This window comes from Pezoporus wallicus, unplaced genomic scaffold (assembly GCF_028554395.1).
Source record: "Pezoporus wallicus isolate ANWC-B61680 ecotype Strahan unplaced genomic scaffold, APGP_CSIRO_Pwel_v1 contig_6658, whole genome shotgun sequence".
In the NCBI taxonomy this organism is placed as follows: domain Eukaryota; kingdom Metazoa; phylum Chordata; class Aves; order Psittaciformes; family Psittacidae; genus Pezoporus; species Pezoporus wallicus.
This window is the reverse complement of record NW_026642312.1, coordinates 7283877-7311354: the sequence shown is the minus strand read 5'-3', so window position 1 is coordinate 7311354 and position 27478 is coordinate 7283877. Positions and strand designations below refer to the sequence as shown.

The 27478-nt window shown below is 37.6% G+C and overlaps 1 protein-coding gene across 11 annotated transcripts in view; it reads left to right on the top strand.

Moving 5' to 3' along the window:
* COBL (cordon-bleu WH2 repeat protein) overlaps positions 1 to 27478 on the top strand; it is a 164026-nt gene that overhangs the window by 95305 nt on the left and 41243 nt on the right. For 7 of the 11 annotated variants that reach the window (XM_057428765.1, XM_057428766.1, XM_057428762.1 and 4 more), the window contains 2 exons: positions 17108 to 17246; positions 20210 to 20383. The exons of 1 other annotated variant lie outside the window; for it this stretch is intronic. In XM_057428765.1, coding sequence (XP_057284748.1) covers positions 17108 to 17246; positions 20210 to 20383 — 313 coding nt within the window. Of the gene's footprint in view, positions 1 to 17107; positions 17247 to 20209; positions 20384 to 24139; positions 24452 to 27478 lie in introns of those variants that run through there. 3 more of the 11 variants (XM_057428769.1, XM_057428772.1, XM_057428768.1) reach the window with 2 other exon arrangements.

Below are 27478 nucleotides of genomic sequence, written 5' to 3'. Positions count from 1 at the left end.
ATCATATTATTTTTCACTATGCCACCTTCTGTTGCAAAAGGAGTTTAAATTGAGATTGTTAATATAAAAATCTGAGCAAAGCCAGCATTTTCTTCCACTAATGTTCCCCCAGCACAGCAGGGTTTGGTTTTGTTTTATTTTGCACAGATATCTTTCTTCCATGTTTGCACAAAATGATTATCATTCTTCCACCTTACTTCTTCATAATTTAATGCCACAGCTTTGTGGTTAGCTGACTGCAAGGAGAATCTTGATCAGTATTTAATCACACTGTTACTGCTGTTCTCCTCAGGTTTTCAAAATGACATATTTTCCTATGGCTGCAAATTAATCTCTAAAGCAATGAATACAGGTCCTGTAGAACAGTGTAGAGTAAGGTATATTCCTAATATGTACATTTGTGTCAGTAAGGATGCCATCAGTAGAGCTGTCCATCTGTGTGTCCTGTGAGTTAAAGTTTCTTAAATCTGCTGTGAACCTGGGTTTTTTGGGTGAATCTGGTATTTCAGATAGTAATAACACTGCAGTTGGCTTTCCTTCTGAGAAACAGATGAGTGCGTAGAAAGAACCTATGTTTGTATGGATGACAGACTTTTTTACTCACAAATTTTCTTGGACTATCAAAAGCATCCTTTTATGGGAGAGGCATGGTAGCAGCTGGCACTGCAATTGTAGGAAAGTTGAGGGACAGAACATGCACAACTGCATGAGAACATCTACCATGAACTGAGATTTATCATAGGCAGGTGTCTAAACCTGCTTGATTAACGTATGCTGTGAACACCTCTAGAAGCACCATATTCTCACTACCTTACTGCCTTCTACCTCTTCCTTTGTGCATCTGCTGTAATTCATTGTTGTGAAAGCTTCACTCTTATCAGAGTCCTGTGTCCAGAAAAGAAAAGTTTCAATTTGCTTTAAATTTGCCTAGTTGGTTAATCCTGTTTTTGTAGAAATTATTGTGGTTGTATTTCTGGGAGGGGTTGTTTGGATTTCATACTTCAGCAGAATAGCCTTATGCTGTAGGTATTTTCTTCCCTTTTGCCTTATGGTTTTTTTTTCCGTATAAGGTGAAGTCTGTATGAATTCTTGTATTATACTTCTTTAAAATGTGAAAGGTAGTGAGCAGTTCCTGGTGTAGACCATCTGACAGTTGTATTCAGCTTAAATTAGGAGCCAAGAATTCAGTAAAAGGCTGGATGGACTTAGATTAGTTATCTCCCTTTCTTAGGTTACACCTAAGCCAGAAATGTCTACTAGAAGTCAACAAGATATGAGTGCATGTTTTTTTTATCATCTTTCAGAGAGGAAGGGAGGTTTCTTTTGACTCGGAGGTCTTCTGGGTGAGGTCTTCTCAACCTTTCTCTTATGACACATTTCCTTTCTCAAGTGTTCTGTGAATATATTTTTGTTTTGCTTTGTTGGGTTTTTTTTTTCTGTGGAACATCTAGAAGTCTCTTTTGAGAATAACAGATACTTTTTTCACATTCTGAGGAAGGATGCAATGAATCAGTTTCTGCTGTAGGAAAAAGCTGGTTTTCATAATGTCTTTTACTTCTACAAAATACTGCATCTTCTAGGTTACTTCTCAGGTTTTTATAAGTTCCATAAGGATACGAAAGCAGGGTTTGTTCTGAAGGAGAAGGGAGAACACTTGACTGATTTTTTAATGTTTTTTAAAATGTTGATTTAAAGTTATTTAATAACTGGGTTTGTTCTTTTTCTGGTTTCATTTTCTTGTTGTGCACAAAGAAGTCCTGAAATGTGTATGCTGTGTGTTTTTAAAAGCTCCTTAGCTTGTGTTTGTTAACTGAGGATATCATGTGTGTTAGCCAAAGCTATCTTCAGTTTTCATGGTAGACTTGCTAGAGTTCTCAGGTGATGTGTGGTATCTCTTAATAGCATTTTTGTGATGAGGGCAGGGATATTGAATCTTCATGAAAAATGCTTTTTCTCAAAAATTTCCAGAGTTTTTGAGATGATAGAGGGGTAGTACAGCTGCTAAGAAAACTTGTTAAGTCATGCTGTATTCCTAGGTTTTGTATTACAGTTTTGATGTTAGTTGCTGGAGTGCACATGGTACTGCTGTGCGATGCCAGACTGAGAAGCTGGGGACTTCTTATACAGTTGGCATGAGGCAGTATTTTGGTGAGGTCAAAGAGTAGCTGAGTCTTTCTGTGTATTAATATGGATATATATGTAGTTAATAGGTAAACCCATTACAAATTGAGATTGCATCTATTTCTCTATATTTCACATCAAATTCATGTAGCACTCACTTATTTTGGATGTACTAGGCTGTAAGTACTTTTCGTTAGGTTTTGAGTATCTGTCGTGGGTTCTCTCGTTGGGGCTTTTATTCCAGTTATTCTGTCTGAAATTTTCCTTAGAAGCTTATTTACTTCATTTATGCATTTCTGTAGATGTTGAGTTTATGGGTATGATGGGGTCTTTTTCATTTGCTCATAAAGACATCTATTTTATAAATAAATACATATTTTATAAAGAAATCATTTATTTTGCCACACTGATATAAACACTGCCTTGCTCTTTGGCTAGAGAGTTGCCTACTGTTCTCCTAGGATGATAAAGCACTTCAAGTTTGCTTTACATCTTTCACAGGTTAAGGTTGTCCACATAGGCAGATAATGAACATGGAGCTTGTCCAGTAACATAGATAAGGAACGTGCTTTAGTTCCTTTGTCTGAAGAGTGTGCTCTAATTCCTTTGTCTGAGCAGCAGCTGTGCAAAGTATTCTCAGGATGATGCACCAGAGACTGCAGTGCTATCTGAAACGGAAAAGATTTTACAAAATAACTGTGTATTAAGTCTCTTTCTACTGTGTGGAGCAAAGAAATAGAGGAAATAGAATAGTGTTGCTAAATGCTACCAGTGCCACATTTTGGGTTTTCATAAAGAAATTCAGAGGAGGAGAGGAAAACAAAAAAAGTGAGAGTTGGCATTTACAAAGTTTGCGGGAAATAAAGAAAACCGTAAGTCTCCCAACATGGCTTATAGTGGGAAAATTAATAGAAATGTAATAGAAAATTTAACTAGTTGTCATCTGTGAAGATAATGAACAGGGTAAATATAGCTTTAGTAAAACAGAAACCTTACCTTACAACTCTCTTAGAGTGCTCTTGACGCATGCAGCAGACAGATGGATATGTGTGATCTGGTTGATACAGTCTGTCTGGGTTCCTACAAAGCTTCCACAAAATTCCCTCACCAGGGATTTCTTAAGGAAATCAAGTCTCCATTCCATAAGGAGGAGGGTCATTTTATTCTTAAATAACTGACAGTAAAGAAGAGAAGAGTCACGGGTTAGGAGTTAATAATCTGCTCATCTAGTGGTGGAACGTTGCAACAGCTTTAGGGTATTTAAGGATCCATGTTCATCATATTAAGAAGTGACCTGGAAAAAACAGTAAAGTGACAGTTTGTTGCTGGTACTTGAGTTATCCAGATAGTACAAAGGCTGAGAAAGAAACTGTTGGACGACCTTATGAGATTGACTGCTGGCAGCACTTGCAGGTGAAAACAAGTAAAATTCTATGGAGGTGTGAAGTGATACACATGAGAAAAACACCACTCTGAATTTTCCCTAATACCTTGTAAAATATTGGTCTCTAAGGTGGCAATAACCAGTTAGGAAGATCTTAGAATCATGAGACATACTTCTTTGAAAAAAGGCAGCTCAAACATCAACAGCAATCAAAAAAGCAAATCAGATGCAGAATGTTTTAGGAGAGGAAAAGAAGGTAAAACCAGATCTTTATTACACCACTGTATTGTGAACTTTATTATGCCGTCTTAAATACTACAGTAGCGTTCCCCTTGTTTCAGATTTTCTGTATTACAGAATGGGAAGAGTCTCATGGAAGGGCATCAAGTGTAATTGAAGGTGTAGAGTAGCCTAATACGGAGACAACTAAGTAAACCATTATTCTTCACTTGACTCTTCATTTGAGATTTGACTATTCAGCCAGCCATTACAAGAGCATTTGAAGATAGTAAGAATGAGGCAAACCCCACAAAGCCAAAGTGTGTTGTTCTTTATGCGAGCAATAGATCCATGGAATGCCTTGCCAGGGGTTGATGTGGGTGCCAAAAATTTTACTTACACTCAAGAGGAGAATGAACAAATGCTGCAAGGATGACCAGTCTGTGTGAATCTTTAAATATAAACCACACCAGGAAGTCACCGTTACGAAGATGGTTGATAGATGTAAAAATACTCGGGAGGAGGTAGTAGTGAACATACCTTCTTCCCTTTTCTTCTGCTGCCCTCCAGGTGCTTCCTGCAGTCTGATACAGAAGCCTGAGCAGAACCCTTGATCTAACCCAGTAGAGATACTTTTGGAGAATACTGAAGAGATTTGTATCTAAATATTTGTCTCATATGATCTGATACCACTCCAGGAAAGTCACTGGCAGCATTCTCAATGACTTCACTTGGTCTTCTTATCACTGTAATTTGATAATGAGGCATGTCTCTTGTTAGAAACAGCTGTCTTTGATTGCTAGTCCCAATCATCGCTCTTTGTTTTGTGCTCGTAAGTGCAAAACTTGCAGAATGAGGCTGTAAGTTTTGCAAGGAAATCATATGAGCAAAAAGAATTTTACAGCATGAGCCCTAAAGCAACTTGCCTGGTATACATGTTGCAACTTAGTATTGTAAGTGCAATATCGAAGAGCCCTACAGGACTCCGAGGGTCATATTTTCAGCCCCCTGGACTGCATCTCAAAATACAAAATACAAAATAGAAAGCAGCATGAAAGGCTTGATCCCATTCTATTTGCAATCAATATCAGATCCACATGCATGTCAGATATTCTCTAGTTTGCAGGTCCTCTGAGGAAAAAACAGCAGGGACACTTCTGACTTGTGCAGTGATGGGGCTATTGTTTTTCTTAGCAAATGATGATATTTCTACCTTTCAGGAGATAGCAAGTCAAATTGGTCTTTTATGGTGTGCTGCTTTTCTGGATCTGTTCACTTGTGCTCAAAGGATTGGGCAATATTTCTTAAAAGTGTGTAATGGTGGAGCTTGTCTTAATGACTTTCAGTTAATTGCCTTGTGTTGAAAAAAAGCCATATACAAACTATTGCACTTCATAGACATGAAATTCTGTGATGACATGCATTAAGTTTTATAGAAACAGTCAGCTTTGTAACCGGTCGTAAACCTGAAAAGTTTTATCTTTTTAGTATTTCCACTGGAGATGAACCTGACTTGTGCTCTCCTATTGCAGATTTCATTATCAAGATGTACCAGAACCGGTAGTAGGAATAAGAGTGAGTAGTACAAGAGGTCTGTGGTCCTTAAAATGCCCTACATCACAGTAAATGCCTGGGAAATCAGAACACCAAACAATTAAATTCAATTTGAAGTTATCTGTTCAGTTTTCTCTAAAGAGCTCTAAAGCTGACATTCAGTTAGCTGAATGAGAAGTATCCAGACTTGTTCATGTCTGACAAAACAATGCTCAGGTGGCAAACATGAAACCAGCCAATAGAACATCAGATAGTATTTACTGTGCAATCTTGATGCTTTATTTCATTGAAGAAGTACATTCTAGTTTTGGTAAAGGATGCAGGCCTAAATTAGAAGAAAGTAGAGAAATGTGCAGTGATGGCTGATGCTTTGTATGATGCTTTACATGATGCTGTTATGTAAAGGATCAAATTCAGGAAGGCTCAAAAAAAAGCTGCTAGTGAGAGGAGTAATTTGTACTTCTTTTTATGAGAAAAACAGCTGTAAAAATTAATTCTGGTATTTGTGCACTTAACCAACATGTTAATTCTTTAAAAGTAGTTATCAAAGGCTACAGCTAGATGACACATGCACTGTAGTAACTACTTTCTCAATATCTTCAAAGAGTATTAGTTAAGGGTATGTTACATTTTAATACTTCTTTGTACATCTAAAGAAATTCCATAGTTTCAGTCCAAATTACCACCCCTCCCGTTTAGAGCTCCTAATGATCATGTTGCTGCACATTTGTTTACTAGCAGAGCGTGTCCCATTTTGAAAACAAAATTCCAGAAAGCATTTTAATAACTTTAGGCAAATGGTTTTTAGCCGACCAATTTATTTTCCAAGAGGTGTTGTGTAATTAATACCCTCATTTTCCAACTCTTTTGTCCTGTAATTTTAAATAAAGTAAGGTGTCCCAGTGTGATGAATTAATTAAAAGGAATCTTAGTTTTCTCAGTCAAGAAGTGATTAAGTGGAGTTGATTATATTTTTCTGAAGTTTGGCCAGTATCAACAAGGTGCAAAATGTCAGTGGAGGTTTTGATGCCAGCCAGAGGGTGCAGCCTCTCAGAAGTGCAGGGGGAAGTAAGACTGCATTTACACTGACTCTTTGAGAATCTGTTGTAACGCAGTTTATGGTCAAGTAACAGGTTTTGCACCAGAGTAACTTAGAATTTTAAAGTCTGCTTTAAAATTATGTCTGTTTCTGAAAGAGTGCTGCTTCTTCAGCCTCTGGAAAAAAATCTGCTGCTTTGTAAGACGAATCCACTGTGTGTCTTTATTGCATTACTAGAATTAAGGTTTTTGCAACTTTGGCCATAAAATGGCAGCAGTGTAAGTTAAGAGTGATTTAAATTGCTTATCTGCTTTAATTGAAGGCTGGGCTGTGTGAAGTAGTGAGTATTTCATGATTTGGACGTAGATAGGCAGTTATTTACTGTAGAGGGGTGGAAGAGTGTAATTTCAAAATTTTGTCAGTTCCTCTATGGTCTGTTGTCCTGTTTTTCTCTGCGAAGTAGTCCAGTCGTGCACTCTAACCTGTGTAGGTATGACCTCTGAATCAACATCAAAGTGAGAGTGACCTGGTGATCCTTGATATGTGTATAAGAACCCAGGCAAGGTGGCTTGCAGTGTCTTTATTTTACCATTTCATGTACATCACATAATAATCATGCAAGAATAAGAGATTTGTTTGACAGGAGGGCTTCTGATTTAAGATAGCAATTAATAAAATAGATCCTTTTATTCTTTTGCAAGAAAACGTACATCTTGAGAGTTGAGTCATAGAATTATGTGCAAGAAAATTCTTGGAATAGTCTTTTCACCAACATCAATAGCATTCTTGATCTTTTGCAATAATCTAGTTTCTTCTGGCTGTGAGTTAGTTCATGGATCACCTGCCAACTGGTACTAAACAGGCTATACTACCTGCCTTGGGAATAATACCACAGCTTACCATCTGGTGAGATCATGATACTATCACTTGACCTCCACATGTGGTCTCTGTCAAGCACTTCATTGAAAACTGGAAAGACATCAGGGCCGGAACATACTGTTCTATGCAGCCCTGAATTTTGGCAGGGTTGCAACATTTAGTAAGTAAACTTCATCTGGCTTGCAAGTCACAGACAAATAGGACAGGCTGATGTCATCATAAGCTTTAACTCTCATTAAAGAGAAAGTATGTGTCAAGTAATTATTAGGCTCTGTTGGGCAAGGTATTTAGGGGAAGTTAATAGACAAAGATGATTTTAAGCAGTGAGGCTTCTGAAGAGCTGGCATTCAGTAAGCAATGAAACATGACCCTAACACTGTGCTTAATTTAGAAACTGGCTTTGTGTCGCTTTTCACATTTTGCTTGTAACTCCACCTTTCTTAGATCCTAAATTAAAATGGTAAAAAATTACAGAATAGAAAAATTAACTACGTAAATGCATTCTGTGTAAATCAAGTTTAATTTAATGTTTTAATAGCATGGCGTTCAGGTCATTGTTTAGCCAAACAAGAAAGCAAGGAAAAACGTCACAAGTATTATCTAATAAAAACTGTTCTCTGCTACTTCAGGCTGTCATTTGAGTTACATTCACAATAATATCCCAAAAGTAAGGGGAGAGGGGACCACCAATACAGTTCCTCTGACTGCATATCACTTCAGGTTTTCGCCTTTAGAGGATGAACAGTGCAGGTCACTGGGAGAAATAGGCACCTTATTTTGTTTGCAGCGTGCAACAGACAGCCCCTGAGCCTTGCTCAGCTCTGTGTTGCTGACACTTCCAGGCAGAGATAGCAAGAAGCATGCCATGGTGGCATTTTCTAACATGTCTTTGCAGCAGAGTCTGTTTGCAGTTTTGGATGATAAAAATCTTATACTTGTGGGAAGGTACCTTGATGTAGAGCCACGTTACTTTACAGTCCTCATTAGTATTTAGTATTAGTTATTGATGTCATGGTACCACTTTGCTATTCCCCTCTTCCTGCTTTCTGAAGGTTGTAGAAACAGGCTTCTGGCTGCCCTTAAGTGCTGTAAGGAGCTAGAGTTGAGTGGAAATTTGCAGCGGGGCATTAGGAAGGGATGGTATGGACTAGATGATTCTACATTACCTGATTCTACAAAATTGGTAAAGAATTGGGAACTATGACTTGACTTACCGCCCAGACCAGGTTTCCCAGGCATTCTGTGTGCCTGCAGATGCAGAGGGCTGATATAAGAGGGTTGAACACAGGGAATAGGTCAGATATGTTTTTCTCTAAGTTGAGAAGACTTCTGAGGTGATTGCCTAGGACTTGGTGCTAAGCACAAGAAATTCAACTTGGCTATCTCTACAGAAGAAAATTTGAAGTGTGGAGGAAAGCTTAAGCTCCAGGGAGGTATGTCACTTAGTGGCAATAGAAAGGGTATGGTTCTCCTTGTTCCTGGTCAAACATTTCTGTGATTGCCTTCTGCTTTCTAGCCATAACACTTCTTAGGCAACAGTCCATCCTTTTGGCAGAAAATTGGACAAAGATGCAGGCTAAATTTTGCAGACCTTCACTTGTCTCACAACATCTCAGATTTTTAAGGGCAAGCAAGCAGACCAACCAATCTGCCAGCCTGTAATCCTGGATGTGACACTGAGGAATTAAAAATGGTATAGAAAACCCTTCAGCCAGTGCCTTTCCCAAAGGCAGTGACTCACAGAAATTACATTGATCATGTCAAACTCATTGGCAAAGTTGTCAGAAGAAATATGAGCTGCAGTCCTGCTATGTATTTTTAACTCTTACTCATGTTCATTTGTCGTATTAATTGTATTGCTTTAACTAAAAAGATAAGCACAAATATGAAATGAAAATTTGGAGGTTGTTTTTGCCTTTTTTTGTTTAACTTCTCTAGAGGAGAAATGAATCTTAGTAGTAAACTGCTTTGTGGTGGGTTTAAAGTGCAATTTTTAAGTGTTTGAGAGGTTTTTTGTTGTTTCCTCTCCCGCCCCCCCAATGAAGACATAAATGAGGAGGATTAAATTGTATTCAGAGAAACAGAGGAAGTTCAATTCTTTGCCAAAGCAAACATCCGCAGACTTGTGTAGTCTACATGTTTCAATGCATGTGAAAATATTTGGTGATGTGGAGTGACTTCCCTGAGTGGAAATAATATTGCAGCTAGCAATGAGATTTTGCAAAAGAAGGAAATCACAGCTATCTTAGTAATTTAACATCTCAAAAATTTGTTTATGGATAGTTTCCTGTCTGACACATGGAAGTGAACAAGTTAAAGTGTTTAAAGATTAGAATGACATTAATTTTTAACTGCCCTTGACCATGACTTTTCACAAAGGGTGTGTTCAATAAAAACAGATGGAAAAATGAGCTTGCCCCTTCACCTTGTAGTGGCTTTCATGTGTCAACTGATTTAGCTTTCTGTTGCCAGTCAGCTGAGTATTCAAGGACATCCTTGGCTTTCACCTTTTTTATTTTATAAATAAAATAGCAAGAACATAGTAATTTCTGTAAAATCCAGCAATGCTGAGCTTTTTTTTATGAAGACTGAGATGTTTTTGCAGTCACAGCTTTTTTTTCTTTTTTTGATAGTGACTACTAAATTCCATTACAAAACTCTAATACCAGATTTGTATAATGCAAAAAAATTAATTTTAAATTAAGCAGCATAAAAGTAGGCAAAGCTATACAATATTTCATGGCATCTGATTAAAAGATTAATTACAATGTATTTGCAGAAAAGCAATTCGATTTGCACTCTATAAGCCAGACTTCTCACTTAACGCAGTGCCTGATCCTTGCAAAGCAAACTCAGAAGCTAAGGCCATGAGTATGGACAGAGTGCAGCCACCACATTGTCCAAACGCAGTACAGGAGGCACGGTGCAGAGCTTCAAACTTAGGAGGGAACACCCTGATACAAAGCAGTGTTGTGTCAGAACACAAATGCAGCTGTCCTGCTTGAAGAGTTAGTTGGTGTTATACTGTGGACTTGAACTCATGTTGGCAGCAGCTTGGGCATCTCTCATCTAACCTTGTTCCATGTGGGAGTGGCGTGTCCGGAGTAGCACCAGCTATTGGGTCTAGTCAGTCCAAATGTCAGTCTTGCTATCACACCATGCTTGTCTATATAACTTACTTTAAATCTCCCTTTAACTTTATTATTAATTTTATCTTCAGGTTTGTGAGATCCAACACTGAAAAGCAAGATGTACAGAACTAAAATTACCAATGAGGAGAAATTGCTTGCTAATTTGTAAAGCATAGTTATTTCTATGCATCTTATCAAATGATAAGTTTTTCAGATATTATCCTCTTTTAGCATTGTTTCCATGTTCCAGATTTTTTAGTATCTCTATGTATTTTGGTTTCGCAATATGTCACTGGATTGCATGGGATCCTAGTATGCATTTTAAATAACCCATACAAGTGCATTCTACAACATCAGAACATGTTTCGGGGAAACATCAGGCTGCTGTCTTTGAGTGCCATTTGTAATGCGCGTGTGGATTAAACATTCAGTTTTTAATCAAATGAAATGGGTACTACCCAATAAGGAAACAAGGTAGAGAAGCTAAGTGCTGAATAGGCAATTTAATACAATGAAGCTCACAGTGGTCAGCCTCATGAATTGCTCATGCACCCAGTTTATTTGAGAGCTCCTTGAATTTTCCTTTGTCAGTGTATGCTGGTGAAAAGCCTAATAATGTATGACCTGTCCAGGGAATATTAGACATATGAGTAAATGTTGTTTAAGACACATTAATGTTCAGTAGGGACTTCTTGTGGTTTCTAGTGCTAGGCATGTTGAAGCATCTGTTGCCCTGTGAAAATGCAAAATCAGCTGGATAGAATAGTTTTTATATCATCAAGCTTAGTGGACAGATTTATGTCTCCATTCTGCAGCTGAAAGATTTATCTCTCTAATTTTCTTAGAACGGCTCCTCCTCAACTGCTTTAAATTATGTACAAAATCGTAGCAAAATATTGTTAAAAACTCTCAAACCATAAATCTTACTGACATACCAACCTACCACTTGTCTTTCATACAGTGCTATAAAGCATCAGTGCAGTTATGGTTATATCAGGAGTTTAGAACTGGTTAATAAAATACGTGTCTTTTCTTCTTTCTTTACTTGTAAAATGGCTCTTAATTATGTCAAGATTTCTTAAATTCTTTATGAAGGGAAGAGGGTTGTGATGGTCCCACCCATAGTTTGAGATTATGCCATTGTTTGTTTAGTTACAGATTAGCTCTGATTTTTTTCTGTGGATCATATTTAAACGCTCTTGTAATTCTGCAGGCATTCTGACCCCACACGATATCATCACCAGCAGGTGTATCAGAGTCTGGCCTGCTTAAATCAAAGTGTGTGTCTAGTCAGTGTTGGATGATGGAAACCAGTTTTTAGTCAGAGCATGGTAGTGATTGAATCCATGTGTTCTTTTTCCAATCCTTTTTATTTACTTCTAAAAATAATTTCTGCAAACAATCACTCACTGATTCCCTGAACAAGACACTTTTGTATACAAATCAGACAGAATGCATTCTATAGCACAATAAAAGATCCTGATGTGTAATATTGCACTAAAAAAAAATATAGAAGCAAGAGAGTATCTGAGCTGTCTTAACAACAGTTTGTATCATATGCTATGTAATTTTTTATTTGCATGTGCTAAACCACCATGGGACATCCCGTAAAAACAATCCTTTCCAGACATAACCCTGTTGCTGGTAGAGTATGTGTATTGCCTGTAGCTATGATGTATGAGCAGGAAGAAAATAGCTTTAAGGATGGTTTTGTTAAATAGGAAACCTGGAAAATTGCTAAGTTTTCATGTTTCCATTTCTCCTTTTTTATGGCAAAATAATAGCAGTGAGACTAAAGGAAAAATCTGTTGCCATAAGACAAATGTTTCTTGTAACATTTATGAAAATATTGGGAAGAGTTGTTTGGATTTTGAAGCAAAAGTATGCACTTTTTTTGTAACATCACAATCACATTTTGACTAGATCCACTGAGGGAGTTTCTGTTAAAGCATGGTTAGAACTGCTTAGATCTGTCTATCAATTATTCAGGGTTTCTCTGTTAAGTCTGTATGCCAGCTACTATACCTGCAGTTGTTCAGGGAAAACCTGTTCTAGGTAACTCAGGGAGGTTCTGATTGCTTTTAGTGTGCAAGCCCAAGAAAGTCTTTCCATGGTAATTTTTCAGTTGTTCTTGTATTCTTAGTTGTGTTTCTGAGCTGATTGCTCAGCTTTTTTTTTCAGGCTCTTTCTCAGACCTGCAGAAAGTACATGTCTCTTGTGTATCTATGCTTCTTCCAAGACGTCAGCTCTCCTTTGCCTTGTTCTCCTGATGTCTGTGTCCCAACACAGTAGTCCTTGAAGAATATCAAGCCCCCTTCAGCTTAATTCAGTAAATGGGCAAAATGTATTGCTTGAAGGCAGTAGCTCCCAGAAGGCATCCAAGTGGCCTTCAGCATCTAGTTGAGAAGTTAATGTGATGTTTTTCTAGTGTTAGCTTAGGGATTTTTACCTCACTGTATCATCATTTTGGAGCACCTTGGTAGTTGCTATGTTCTTTACTAGTCAAGATATAACTGCAGTTAAGAACAACATTACAGTACTTAGTTATTTAATAGGGATGCCCTGTGTGCACTTCCCTAGGTTTCCTTAAGCCCAGTCCCTTTTTCTTTACCATCTATGTCAAGAATGTGTGCATTACTTGCATAATAAACATTTCCGTTAGAAAGATTAATAGGAAAGGGTCGATACAAAACCCTCATGTCTGACTTCTAAGCAGAGGACAGGCAAGGCAAAGGAGCGGAGCTCACATTGGATTTTTGTGTGAGAACCTCCTTGCCTTTGAATGCTTGATGAATTTGGTGGTGGTGGCTTTTGCTTCCTTGGGCCTCCATTAATATTCTTCATGAATTCATATTCAGTGAAACTTAACCCAAAGAAAATACTGGCCTCTTACAAACTCAGTTTACACATCCACTCCTGCAGTATGCACAGACCTTTTGCAAGTAACATGACTGTCAAATGTTACTGATTGAAAATTTCAAGAACCTAGTGGTTTAGGATTCTTTTCCACACAGTTTTGACACATAACCTCCCCATGACATTGTTTTGGTCTAAATATATTCTAAAATCTTATCTAAAGCTCTCAAATCTTAATAAAGATGTTGAGCTTTCACAGAAGGAAAACTCATTCAGCACATTCCTCAGATATTTTGTCTGCAGTATTTGAAGTGGTTTTCAAACAGCATGTGAGCCATGACAGTAATGTAATGGAAAATGCGTTTTTTGCATCATATATGGTCTTAGCAATGTAAGAACAGAAGTGACACTGTTTGTCTGAACTAGGTCCTTTTGGCCCACTTTATTCATTTCTAGCTCACTTGATGGTATTAATTATAGTCAAAGAACACTTGCTAATATCTTTTAAAAATATGTATTTGTTACATAACAGAAGCTGGCCTACTAATTTCTCCTAGTTAAAAATGCTACATAGGTGGAACACAAGTGTTGAGAGTAGGAAATACTCTGCTACATCTACAGAGGAGTTCCTGTAACAAAGTTTGAATGGAAAATTACTTCGGATAATGTTGTTAAGGCTTCATTTCTTCATAAAAGAAGAGGCCAGCCATAACAAATTACTTTCAAATTCAGTTGGGTTTGTATATATACAATTGCAAGAAAGAAACGGCGTGTTCTTTGTGTGTTTTTCCATTTATGTTTAGCATCGTAGGTTTACTGAAGTTGGCGTTAAAGAACTACTTTTAACAATTTTTATGACCTGTTCTTGAACTAGACACTTCTTATATACATTGTAGTGTGGCTGGCTTTAAACAAGCTTTTCATCTTCTTTATAGTGTTTTTAAAGTACACTCCACTTAGCTGACAGTTGAATAAAAGCATTTTTTTGTGTGTATTTGACCAAACTTGCGTTATTGTAGTTGCGCACTAGCTATTTTCTAGCCTTTTCTTTAGCTGTAGCAGCACGTTCATCCATACATCTAATGTTCCTTGGCAGATTCAACTAAATAGGAAGGCATAGAGTTGAAACACATAAGCTGCCTTCTAACATGGATCCTTTCTTCTTAGTAACGCAGTAATGTATCTTTGAGGAATTTGACTACCAAAGTAACATCCTTTACTCATCTGGTACTTGGGGAAAGGTAATTAGTGCTCTCTGTAATTTCAGGGGGAAACTCAAGTTTCCTTACTTTCTGCCTTGACTCTCAAGATTTCCTAGACTTTTGAATCATGAGTCCATCATTTTTTTGTCCTCAAGTAAAATGACCTTTCTGTCTGGAGAGACAGGAGTGACTGTGAAAACTGCAAAATGCTATTAAATAACAGCTAAAGTTGTGACTTGTGCTTGTGAAGTGTCGGGGAGGTTCAGATGCTGCCTGTCTCCCAGATGATTGAAGTTCTTCATAGCTGCTGAATTTTGGAAACTTTGCAGTCATATTAATCAAAGTCCCCACTTGGATAATTTTCTCTTCTTTTGTAATGCAGTATCCTGAAGGATCAAGATAGGGTATTAAATGCTCATGTCTTCAGGTATGTGAAAGGGAGCGCAGACGAATGTCATTTTTTTTCCAAGTGCCTATTTGCCAATTGCCCAAAACAGACATGGAAAAGAATGCAGCATCAGGTAGCTATCTTACATGTAATTCCTCCTCTGTAAACCAAAGCCTGATGAGTCTGTTCCACTGAACAGTTTCCCATGTTCAGCTCAATACTGGGTATTCTATTCTATAGGAACTGGGGGGTGGAGGGATGAGATACAACTTCAGTCAATTCCAGTCAGTTCCTAATCCCTGGAAGGCAGTCGCTTCATCAGGAGAAGTGATGAAGATATTCACTTCTGTATTTGCTTAATATGGAGCAAATTCGGGGCAGAAGTTTTTAAGAGGAGCTCTAAAAGTTTGCTGTACCCATTCCTGAGCATTTAACCTTGTGCTCTTTTCTGGGGATAAGTAGAATTTTTCAAATCCATGCAGTTTTATGACCAGAATTGAAGTCTGCAATATCACAAGTTACTGTTGACATTCTTGCTCATTTACTGTGCCTAAGTTTATCTAGATTGGCCTTACTGGTTTTATCTAGTGGACATTTAATGGAAAATGCAGAAATAATACATGGTAGTAGGAAATAAGACCAGGACGCTTCACTGTGCGGGTGGTGAGGCCCTGGCACAGGTTGCCCAGAGAAGCTGTGAGTGCCCCATCACTGACAGTGTTCAAGGCCAGGTTGTACGGGGCTTTGAGCAACCTGGCCTAGTGGAAGGTGTCCCTGCCCATGGCCTAGATGATCTTTAAGGTCCCTTCCAACCCAAACCAGTCTATGATTCTGTTCTCTGACACGTTTCTTTCCAAAGACCCAACGCCTTTCTGTCCAAACCTCCAGCCCCTCCATCTTACAGAAGCAGTTTGCTACAAAGCTGCAGCACATCTTGGTTGATGTGCTCTATTGCCAGTGCAATTTATTACCAAGTTTCTCCATATACAAGATATAGGTTCGCCAGGAAGGGATAGAGGGTGTCCAGCTGTCATGTGACACAGTGGTTAGAGCATTATCCTCAAAGGTGGGAACAGAATGTTTGTAGTTTATAACCTAAGACCCTCCTGAGTGCTTTTAAAAAGTGAGGGAGACTCTATTCATGTCCCACTCTTTGTAAAATTAATTTATTCTCAGAGTTCTCACCCAGTGTAGGAACAGATGTGTATAAATTAGTGCCTTTCCTCTTAATTCTGATAATGACTTTGAGCAGCGTGAAGCTATTATTTGTTAAATGAAATCTTCCACAACAAATGTATTTTAAGGGTTCATTAGTCCTCTGGATTAAAGAAAATATTATTATTATTGTTCTTGTTGAGGCCTTTGAAATACTAGCAAACCACCAGGCAGTTCTGTATATTAGATACCTTAGGCTATGGGGTGTATCAGGATGAACAGAGCAGTGAAGTCACACAAGTGAAGACTCAGGAACGTCAACAGCATGCCATGTGTGGGCAGCTCCCATTACCCTCTGCCTCAGCTAAGCCTGGTTCCGTCTAGTGTTGTTAGTACCCTTCAAATACAAGAATTCAACAGATTTTCCTGCATGGTTTTGTTATTATTATTTTTCCAGAAAAAGAAATTAAGAGCTAAGTTCCAACAAGCTACAGAAAATATTATGCAACCCAGTAAAACCCAAGTCACTTGTAATAAATTTTGTCATGTTTTTAAAAGCAGCATAAACAGCAATGTAGTCTTGGCTTACCAACCAGCATGTGCCATTGTTGGAAACTGAGGTGTTACGGATCATCAGAAGTATGTCTGTGAAGTCCAGTAGAAGTAAATAGAGTACAGTATGATTTCATATCATCATGCAAGCAAACTTTCAGTTCTGATTCTTCTCTCAGAAGTCCTTAAACAAAACTTTGAGAGGGAAAGAAAAGAAAGGTAGTTTATTCCGTACACATACCGACTGGATTATTGAACCATAATTTAAGGTTTGAAGAAACCAATGCAAAACAAGATTATACTATGGCTTGAGTTTAACAACACATGTAGTGTCATTCTATGCATTGTTGAATGTTGGGCTCTCTAGTTCTCTTTTACCACAAACATCAAATGTCTACCAGACTGGTGTTACTGATGGGACATTCGTCTGCAGTTCTTGTCCCTTTCCTTCTCCAAGTTCAATGTTATTATACCTCTTCTGTCTTTTTCATCTCTTATTGGCACTATAAATGCTCGTTATAAGTATCCTGTGCTCAGAAATTAGGTCTTATGACAAATACTTTGTTGCTAACAATTTACAACATCAACAAAACGTTTCCTTTACTGTGCCTATTCCAACTTTGCTAGATTTCACAAGGAGGATCCCTAAACGATTTACAGAAAAAGAAGAGGCGTGCCCCTCTTCCACCAACTGCATCTGCTCCACCCACTCCTGCCATCCCAAACAGGACAGAAGAGAGGGAAGACAAGAGGAAGAGCACAATGGGTGAGAGGCATTCTTTTCTCCTGTGTAATCACATGCATGTGCTTTTGGTGCTCTCTGTTTGAAGTTTCCTTAATTCTGTTATGCTGTGAGTTTAGAAACTTTTGTAACTTGGTGGAAAAAAGCCACATTTCTCTGCAGAATGAAAGTCTGGAAATAAGTGTTTCTATATTACCACCTTTTTTTAACGGCACCTTTCAAAGTACTATAGGGTAGTAGAAGGTAGCTAACACTCATCAGATAATTTTAATGTTTGGTACATGCTGCATACCCAAAAGCACTAGCCTTGGGCCTATTCTGCACCTCTAAGGTCATGGTGGTTTTGGTAGCAAATGGTAATTTGGAAATGGTAAATGGAAATGCTAGTAAATGGAGATAGGCTAGGCAATGCTGAATGCAGCTGAGGCCGTGGGGTTTTGTTAGAATAATAACTATTACAGTCAACCTTGTTCATTAGCTCCCAGTGTTCTTAAAGCCTGAAGACATTTTCTTTTGCTGGAGTCCTGCAGCAGTTTGATATCAACTGCCCATATTCTTTGAGGCTTTTTCTTTTGAATTTGGTCCTCATTTTTTTAATCAGTCCATCAATCAGTCTCTGCAGAGTCTTTAGCTAATCAGTAGAAGAAGAGAACTGGTGCTCTCAAAGGAGTGCTTACATAGTTGGGTGCAATAAAAGAAACTCTGGCGCTCAGCTGTCCATGACACCATGTTTACTCTCATCCAGGAAGACTGAAAAACGTTCTCCCAGACCTCTGTTCTTATCTGACTGTTAGTTTGTTCAGATCAGTGGGAGCTTTGCCCAAGTGAGGACCCCAAGATTATGCTTTTAGCAAACAAAGTGATTTTATGATGGGTAAAGATATGAGATAATAACCCCACATATATTGGAACTCATTTTTCAGCACATTAAGAAAATTGTTCTTCAAGTGCCATAACGCACTCAGTGCACTTCAGTTTGTGCCTTTGACCTCATGTTTCATAAAGTGCCTAAGACATACAGATATGACATCCTGTCGTACATAATTGCTTACATTACAAATGCCTCACAGTTTAGAAAAAAAAACTCTTGGCTTTGTTCCAACATTTATTTTCAGTGAATGCCTCACATTTAATGCCTCAGCATTTGTGTAGCAGCAGGAGTCCATTATCTTGGGACATGTTGGACTCCACTGACATCTCTTACTTAAACCCTCTAAGGGGAACGTTATTGCTGTGCCATATAACACAGGAGTTTTCAGCAAATTGGCTTACTTTAACCACTGCAGATGTCAGTCTGATGCTTTGCCCTACTGCTGATCACTTAGTGATGACATTTGGTGCTTTAACTTTTAGTGGTCATTTTATTTTGCATCTGTGCTCAATATGTTACAAATGAAATAAAGCAGAGCAAAGCCACTTCTAGTCCGTTCAGTAGTGTGTATATAAATGCTTGCTGGACAGACTCTGCTGATGTAGGATTCTGGAGTATCATTTACTTTAATGGAGCCTTATTATTTTATACCAACAAAGAACTTTCCCACAGTAGCCCTATCTTCAGATTTTTTCTGTACATTTTCTGCTACTTTCTTGAATGAATGCGTTCATTAACAAGAAAAAAAAATGTTAACAGCAAGGGAAGTTTGGTAAAACAGCCTCTCTTCAGGGTCCTTGCAGGAAAACAATGAGAAAGCACAGATGGCTCTGAGAGAAGAGAGAAAAGCTGTAAAAAAAAAGGAAGACTGTAGTGAAGGGAAAATGTGCTGCAAGAAACAGGCAGCCACATGATGGAAAAAGGATTATAGCTACCTATGTATCTCTCAAGTTAGCTACATGAATCAAAGCAAAAGATCTTACCAAAAATACTCTCAAACTGGCAAATTCACTTCAGTATTCAATACTGAAGCACTTACTGTGACCCTGAACTATTGTGCTCAGTTTTCTTAAAGCAGTAAAAAGGAGTCTGCACATTTGCCAGAATTAATTTGTGTTTTGAATTTCTGGAAGCTAGCGACTAGCTAGAAAATCATAATGTTTTAATCTTTTTTCCTCCCTCTCAGTTCTGCTTCACTTTTGAGCAGCACGAGAGCATGAGCTTTAGAGTATAGGGATGACCAGAATGGATCAGACCAGAGGTTTTCAGCAGTGACGATAGCAGATGCCTGAGTTAGTGTATGAGAGCAGAATGAGCAGGTAGTCATGGTTCCTCAGTGTAATTGCAGCATCTAAGGACTTTCCAAATTGTAGTAGCTCTATGTCTGTACACTAGAAACTAACAGGAGGTTTTTAACATTGCAAATGGTTACCAGTGTATAGTGCAAAGTTGGAAGTATTTATTTAGTGCTTGAACATAGTATTTAAATAAGCTCTCAGCCAAAGTTATGAGTATTTCTTTTGATAACTTAAACACTGATTTGCAAAAAACAACTTAATCATCTTTACAATGTCAAAATAATAAAAAACCTACTCAGAAAAAGGAAAGAAAAACCTGTCAAGATATTTCAAAATACTGACCTAAGTATCGTCCTCTTTCTCTCTGAGAGTCAGGAAAACAGTCATGTAAAGTATCCTAGAGGTCAACAAATGCAGGCAGTTTGGCACTTAAGAAGATAAAAATAAACCACATTTTCACATTTCCTTACATAGCTTGTTTCTTTTTTTTTTTTTTTTTAATTGAACTTTTTTTCTCCTTCTTTATGTCTGCCAAAACTGTGATTTTAACTGTCAGTTGCGATGTGCACATAGGCCCCATGCTCGATTCTGGTCCTGTTGCTATTGGTTTAAAAGAGACCTAGCTTTTCCTTCTCCCTTAATTATTTGGGGTAAATAAGAGCAGATTTAGATCCAGAGAGATTTTGGATGTGGGTAAGGGAATATCAATGTGTGTTTGAAAATAGTAATTTTCAATAAAAATAACAATTAAACAAGGAAAATTAATGAAATATTCATTATCTTGCAGTGAAGTAACTAGTCAATTGATCCTCCTGTAGGTGATGGACGGCAGGTGCCACAAAAGCCTCCTAGAGCTAGCACCACCCGAGGTCCACCCCAGTTAGTGATCCCCCCACCCCCACCTTACCCTCCTCCTGACAGAGACATTGTGGATCCAACAGTGTGTTACACAGAAGCAGATGTTACAGCACCAACAGAGCTGGTACCTAAACGTATGTTTGAAAATACATGTATTTGCATTTCCACTCCTTTGATGGTTACTGTCAGGGGTAGCTTTTCCAGACTTTCCTCTCTGCTGTCTAGACATACATGTCTGTTTTTTCCCTTTTTATCTAGCCTGTTGTTTTCTAAAATGTCCAATGCAGTGTAACTAATTAATACAAAGTAACCAAAATGTTTGTTTGGAGACACTTTTTTTGGATGATACCTGGCCACTGTATGGAAATATTTAAAAACAACCATCAAACCTTGTGACTTTGTGCAGCTGGAAGCAAAAAGCTGTTCTCTTGTATTAGTTGTCCGTGTTTGGTTTTCTGGACTAACGTGTTTTCTGTCTCTCCAGGTAAGAATTCCTGTGAGAGTCTGTAGGTCTGTCAGTCTAGGTTGAAAACTGCAGGGTGTTTGCCGTAGCAAAATTAAACCATTTACAAGAGGTGTATGTTGTTAAAGGCCTTCCTGTCCTAATGGGTACATCTTCCTTGCCATCTCTGGGTAGTCTTTTGTGTGATTCTACCCTTTGTGGCATAACAGTTATCAGACAAAGAAATACGCTCCTTTCCACATCCTTGTGTATTTGTGAAAAGCATGTTTTCATACTACTTTTTTGTGCTTATCCATTGATTGTCTTTAAATCTTTGTACACAGTCCAAGTCTTTGATCACGTATTGTGTTCCCTGTGGGCTTGCCCTGCACACCCATGTAGATCCTGTAAAGACAGTGAAGCTCTGCATGTTATGGCTTCTCATGAACACGCTTCCTTTGAAGGTCAGGAGGGTGTTTCCTAACCATGGTATAGAGAAATGTCTCTGTTACTTGACAAAACTTTTTCCAGGACATTTTCTTTACCAAACTTAATCTGCAGGTAGCAGTTCTCTGCTACATGAATGTTGGTGTGGTGTCGTTGGACAACCGCGAAATCTGTAGCATTATTTTCAAATCTGTGCTGAGGAAATACAGATTGACAAGTTTTATTGGTGGGAAAAGAAGGAAATTAAGGAGATCATGCTAACAGAAAACCTGACTCTAATTGAGGATTAACCCTAACTCATTTTTACTCACATATGCACAGAAACCGTATCATACTTAAAACCTTTTTTTTTTTTTTTTTCTAGATACCATCAGCTTCCCTAAAATATTTTTTTTATTAAAAATCCATTGTGGCCTTCTTTTCATTAATATTTATGCTTCATTTGAGTTTCTACCACTGTTATTTTGCAATGCTTTTCTGATCTACTTTGGTGATCAAATACCCTTTAATCAATGCAGCCCCGATTTTATCAGCCTGATCGTTTGCTCTTAAGCACAATATCCCAGCTGAAAGGATTTGATGAAGCTTGTACTTGGAAACCTAGCATGAGCTTTTATTATTCTCCGAGAGCAAAAGAATGGTGCTTAGTGCATACTTACTTTAGACTTAAAGCATGAGTGTCGAAGAGGGACAACTTGAGCTTTATAATTACACTGTGCTCTACCTAGATAAAGATGCGTATATAGATTTACACAAGAGAAATGCGTGTAGATGTACCCATGAAAGAAAGCAGCATGTATGACAGATGCTAATTATATTGCCTAATGCCGTTCTGAAAGGTGCTTAGATACTGTAGTGATTGAGCAGTATAAGAACAGAGTTTTGCAATGATGTTTTTTATTGCCTGAGAATGCCTCAAGCAGTGCAAATAGGACTTTGGCGGTGGATTCAAAGAGCAACAGTTTTCAGTCTTCCTAACTAACCTCAGTAAGTGTGTTTTCTCATAGAACAAGGTGGTAAAGTGGATAAGCTACTGATGCTAGCTATTGATGAAAAGCATGTTTGTTCTAAAAATCACTCTTAAAACAGCTTTCTCAGATGAGGATTGCAGTCTTCCTTCACTGAGTGGGTGACTGTCAGCAGCAGTTTATCTTTCACAAGATGAAATTCCAAGTCAGAAATTAAAATTCTGTAATCGTGTGGAGTTTTAAGTTCTTGTTCCGTACCATCTGCCACTGTCTGTGGGGCATTGTGCTTCACCCCTTGCTCCTTCCCAGCAAATACACAGTTGTTCCACTGTGCTCTGCGAAACCCGTGTTGAGGAACTTTGATTTCATAGAGGATGGTGATAGTCACTCTTCATGGAGTTTTCCAAACTTATATAGAGTGTAAGTCATTCATGAATAGGGCTTTTAGTAAGGTACTTGAGCTTTTCTGACTCTAATGGTGAGAGTCTTTTCTACAAAGCAAGAGTACAGCTGTTTCTCATAGTTTTTAATCTTTCTGTTCTCATTACATGACCTTTCCTCTTAACTTTAGGTCTGGCAGACCCTTAGCTGCATGTTGTATACATGTCTAAAATGATATGGGATCCTATCTCTTTCCCTGTCTTACTAATCAGATTGTTCATGACCTGTGATTCTAAGACTAACTGCATTTTGGGAATGCAGAAATGGAGATTGTCAGCTCTGTTGCATGGTGTTTTATTATGTCACATAGTTTGTGAAGTTCCCACTAAGTGAGTCAATAGCAAGCTCTGTGCTACTTACCTCAGGTAAAGAATGCACACACTGAAAGATTGCTGCACCTGGGCAAGCAATTAAAACATGCTGCCTTGAAACATTTTCAACTAACTAATTAGAATAACTGCAATATTCCCATGAACCCATGCTTAGCCGTTTATTTCACTTATTATGAGCTATCATTAAGAATTGCACTAAGAAATTAAAAGCTGTTTGAAAAATAATAAAAAAGTCACCTTCTTTTAGAGCGAGATCCACTCTGACAGTGGGTAAAGTGCTAGTGAATTCAGGGTTCGCACTGGGTAAGGGTTTGACAACTGTTTGATTTTTAAATTTCAGAATGTGCTCTGTCCTTATAGAAGTGAAATCATGGTTTGAACCTGTCTTTAGTTTTAACTATAGATCAAAATAATCAATCATCACTTAACCAGAAAATCTGAAAAGGATGAAGGAATAGGTATAACCATTTACTGGTTGTTTCAAAGAGATGACATGTCTGCTACTAGTTGATGGATAATAGCAGGTTAATGGGAAGGAGCCTTGCCCTCTTATCTATTTTTTAATGTTTTTCACTGTATCCTTGATATATTAATAGGTAATACAAGCCACTTGGCAAAAGGTGTGACAATTTCACAAGCAATTCAGTCATATTTCTTCAGTCTTTCACAGTCATTAGGGATATTTTCTAAGGGTTGGACTTTGTTAACCTGAAGCAAAAATAGGTAGAGAAACTCACTGAGAGGAAACTGCATTCTCTTGCCTGTGGTTCTAAATTAATCGAGAACTGCAGGCTGCTGCATAGGTAATTTTGTGTGTTCCTCATAGTGCACTGTGTCAGAAGGCATCTGTGAAGTGACCCAGCCTTTTCTCTTGGAGATGGTCTTTAAAGCAAAAAACTTGTAAGCGTGACTTAGGAGATTTACAGCACCACCATCACTCCATCTATTCATCCAGCCTGATTTGAGGCTAAAGAATGGAGTTTCCTACATCATCTGTCTTGTACCTTCTGGAGAATGAAAATTCAGGCAAAGTAAAGAAGAATTCATAGACATGTTGCATATCAGTAGGTGTGTTGTGCTTTTGGGATTGAGTTAGTTTGTGCTAAGGGAGTTAATCTCAGAGCATCTGCTGGATTTTAATGCATGTATCCACTTCCTTTGGATGTCTGATTCTTTATTGTTACTAAGCATCTTAGCCATTCTGCTGTTTCACCTACACAATATTTATAATTTTATCCTTTTACTCTTTTCCCCCAACAGTTTACTGTTGTGCATCATTCCCTTCATATACCAAGCGAGTCTGACAGACCTTGCCTCTTCTTACGATCTTCATACCTCTGAACCTTCTATTGCCTCTGCTACCCTGATTCTTCTGTTGCCTTCCTTCCTCCCCTGCTGGAAAAGAACCTTTTTTTTTTCTGACTGAGATTTTGGCTTCCTTTATTTTTAAACTTGCACATTCTCTTTTAATTACTATTGATTATTTTTGGCTGTGGTTCATACTCATTTGTGAGATGTATGCTCCAGAACTGAATGCTGTGTTACATAAATCTATATGTCAGCCTGAGAAAGGTTATCTGCACATTTGTCTATTCTTTTTCAAAAGATTCTTTTTATTTCAAGCCATGTTGAATTTGATTTGGGTTTGCAAAGATTGTGTTTTGGGATGGGGTGTCTTACTTTCAATACTGTTTAGAGATTTAATGAAAACTTCCTAAAAGCATTTTTCATTTTTTTTCTATTAGCCTAGGTACAACATTTTACATTCTCTAACATATTCTATTTTTCTTTCACTCAATATGTTTTGTTCCTTTGGAACAAAACAAGAACTGGGCATGGCTTAGTCAAGTTGAAGTGCAAGATTCTTTCTATATCTTGGCTATTAATCAAGCTGCCAAGAAAAAAGAAACAGATCTGTTGGATCTGTAAGGGGCCTAAAAGGAATACTAAGAACCACTACCAAATGCACTGATTCATAGGCTTTACTTCTGCTTTCATCCTGATGCTTAATATGAGTAATTTTATCTTGATGATGGAGATATCCTGTGGAAATCAAGGTGTGTGTTCTATTTCTGTATCAAAAGATGCAAACACTGTTTGCTCAAGATATATCTTGTTCCACAAGTCTGCTTTTTACAGTTGTACTAGGAATACTCAGCGAGTTATAATTAAAATATCAACTATAGGATTGTACTTACCGAAACCTTATTTGTGCTGAAGAAAGTCCTTTATGTGAAAGGCCTGTAAGACATGTATTTTTAATCATTCTGAACTATAAACATGGGTTTTATGAGTTGCAATGGTGCACACACCCAGAACTATTCTGACCTCACATGTACGGTGATTTAAGACATTTATATTATTTAAATGAGTGAGTTGCAATACATAACTCTAATTTAAATGATGAAAAATTATTGTTTTACCCTCAAGCAGATAATCATGTTCATCTTGAATCCTTTCCAGGTAGGCAAAATGGAGAACAAGAAAGCAAAGCATTCCTATGGATAATGCGAAACATGACTAGAAAGGGTTTTGACAGTTTTTAATACAAATATAACATGTTAGTTTGTAAGCGATGCTTCAGAAAGTATACTTAATACCCTAAGGGTCTTCTAATAAAAGTGGAGCAGAATTGAACTCTCTGCGCTGCCAGGTACTTTGTAATAGCTTCTTAAGACAGGACAATGGTTTAATTGTAAGTCTTCTCTTTAAAAAAAAAACTTAGTAGGTGTTCACAATGTGAAGATTAAGAACCTAATTTACCCATTCTTATTACTCTATTTACATCCTATTTGTAACTCCATAGAGTTACATGCCCTGTGGAGTTCAGACTAGTATAAAAATGGCATAATGAAGTGGTGAAACAAAGCTTCTTGCATTGTGTACAATGTAGAAGTACAGTGTATTGTAAAAGCAGTTCTTTGCATTGGCACCAGTTTAGCTTAAAGGACATTCGAGTTTTCAACAAAATAAGATTTTTGATGAAAGTTTCCTTGCCTTCAAGGAATACTATGATCCCTCTCCACAGAGCAGACAAGTTTGCTGTAAAAAGCTCTGCTTTCAGGTGGTCTGCTCAAAGTCCTATAAATACTCTTGGTAAAAACTCAAAAAGTTCCTTACTTGTCCTTAACTTAGTTTTGTTTTTGGTTTTGGTTTTGGTTGTTTGTTTTGTTGTGTTTTGTTTTGTTCTTTGTTTTGTTTTATTTCTAATTAAAATGCAAAAGTTGCCTCTAAAAGTATGTTTATGGGGATTATCATTTTCTGTAAAATTCCTGTGTAAAATATTTTAATGACCAGTTTAAGCTAGCCAGCTCTAGCACTCCATTTCTGAACTAAAAAAAGAAATTCCTTTCTTATGCCAGTTCATATCCTCTGTTTCATAAGTGCCAGGTATATACAGTATTGAACAGAACTTTAAGAGAAGAAAGAAAGAAGAAAAAAATTATACTTCTAATATTAGTATGTTTAAAACCTCCCAATATTATATACAGTGTGGGAAAGACCTTTCAGTGACACTCATAAAATCCAAATCTGTTCAATGGAATTGCATAGGTACTCTGTTTCACAACTGTAAATTCATTAATGGTGTGTGTGCTTAAACAAAGTGTGTTTGTGGGAATATGAACTTGCTGGAAGTTTGGTTCATGAGCATCAGCTCAATGCTGAGTTGCAGTTGGGGAATCCCCACTTGTTCTAGGCTTCGACCCAGGATTTCTCATGTTGCCTCGATTCAGCTTCTGGAAGAGAATGAGAGTTCTTCTGTCATTTCCAATGAGAAGAAGATATGTCAGTTTAGGTCAGTTTGGTGGAGTCTTAGATTAGCATTGATGTGAAAGGACACTGGTTTTACTCCTTTTATTTTAACCATGGACACACTAGAAGTGTAATGAAAATGTCATGGAGAAGTTGGTAACAAATTGACTACTATAGTGCAATTTTTCATCAAAATGCTCTTACCAAAGTTAGTAAGAAACACATTTAATATATTCAGGATTTATCTGCACTAGCAAACAGCATTGCTGTCCTTTATGGCAAGGTATCTGGGTGAAAAACAAATAAACAAAAAAAAAAAACAAAACAAACCCCAAACTGAAAAATACTGTTGAGCCCTTTCAGGACAAGTAAATGCATAGATAGCTTATAAATCAAAACAAATTCCAGTATTATGACTTCGATGGCAGTGACGTTCAGTGCTCATAGGAAATAAGGATAGATTTATAATTTATGATTAAACCCATTCTGACACCTGATGAATGGGCTCAACTCCTATGAAATCCAGTGAATTGGAAACAGATTCAGTTTCCTGGTGCACAGATTTTACTGAATGACCGTATAAATGCTTTTTTATGTTGACCACCAGAGGGAGCCGATGTTGTCACGCATCTGCAGTAGGTAAGCAAGGAGGAATAATACTAAAGTTGTAAGCTAATAGATACCGCACTTACACAAAGATTTTCAATTCTTTAAGTGTGCCATGAAATTAAGCAGAATTTACTGAGTCGTTTTGTTCAGCAACCAAAAAGAAAAAATAACTGTTTTTTTCTTGATTTTTTTTTTTTTTTAATCGGTTTCATTACAAATAGGAAAATTAAGGTAAAA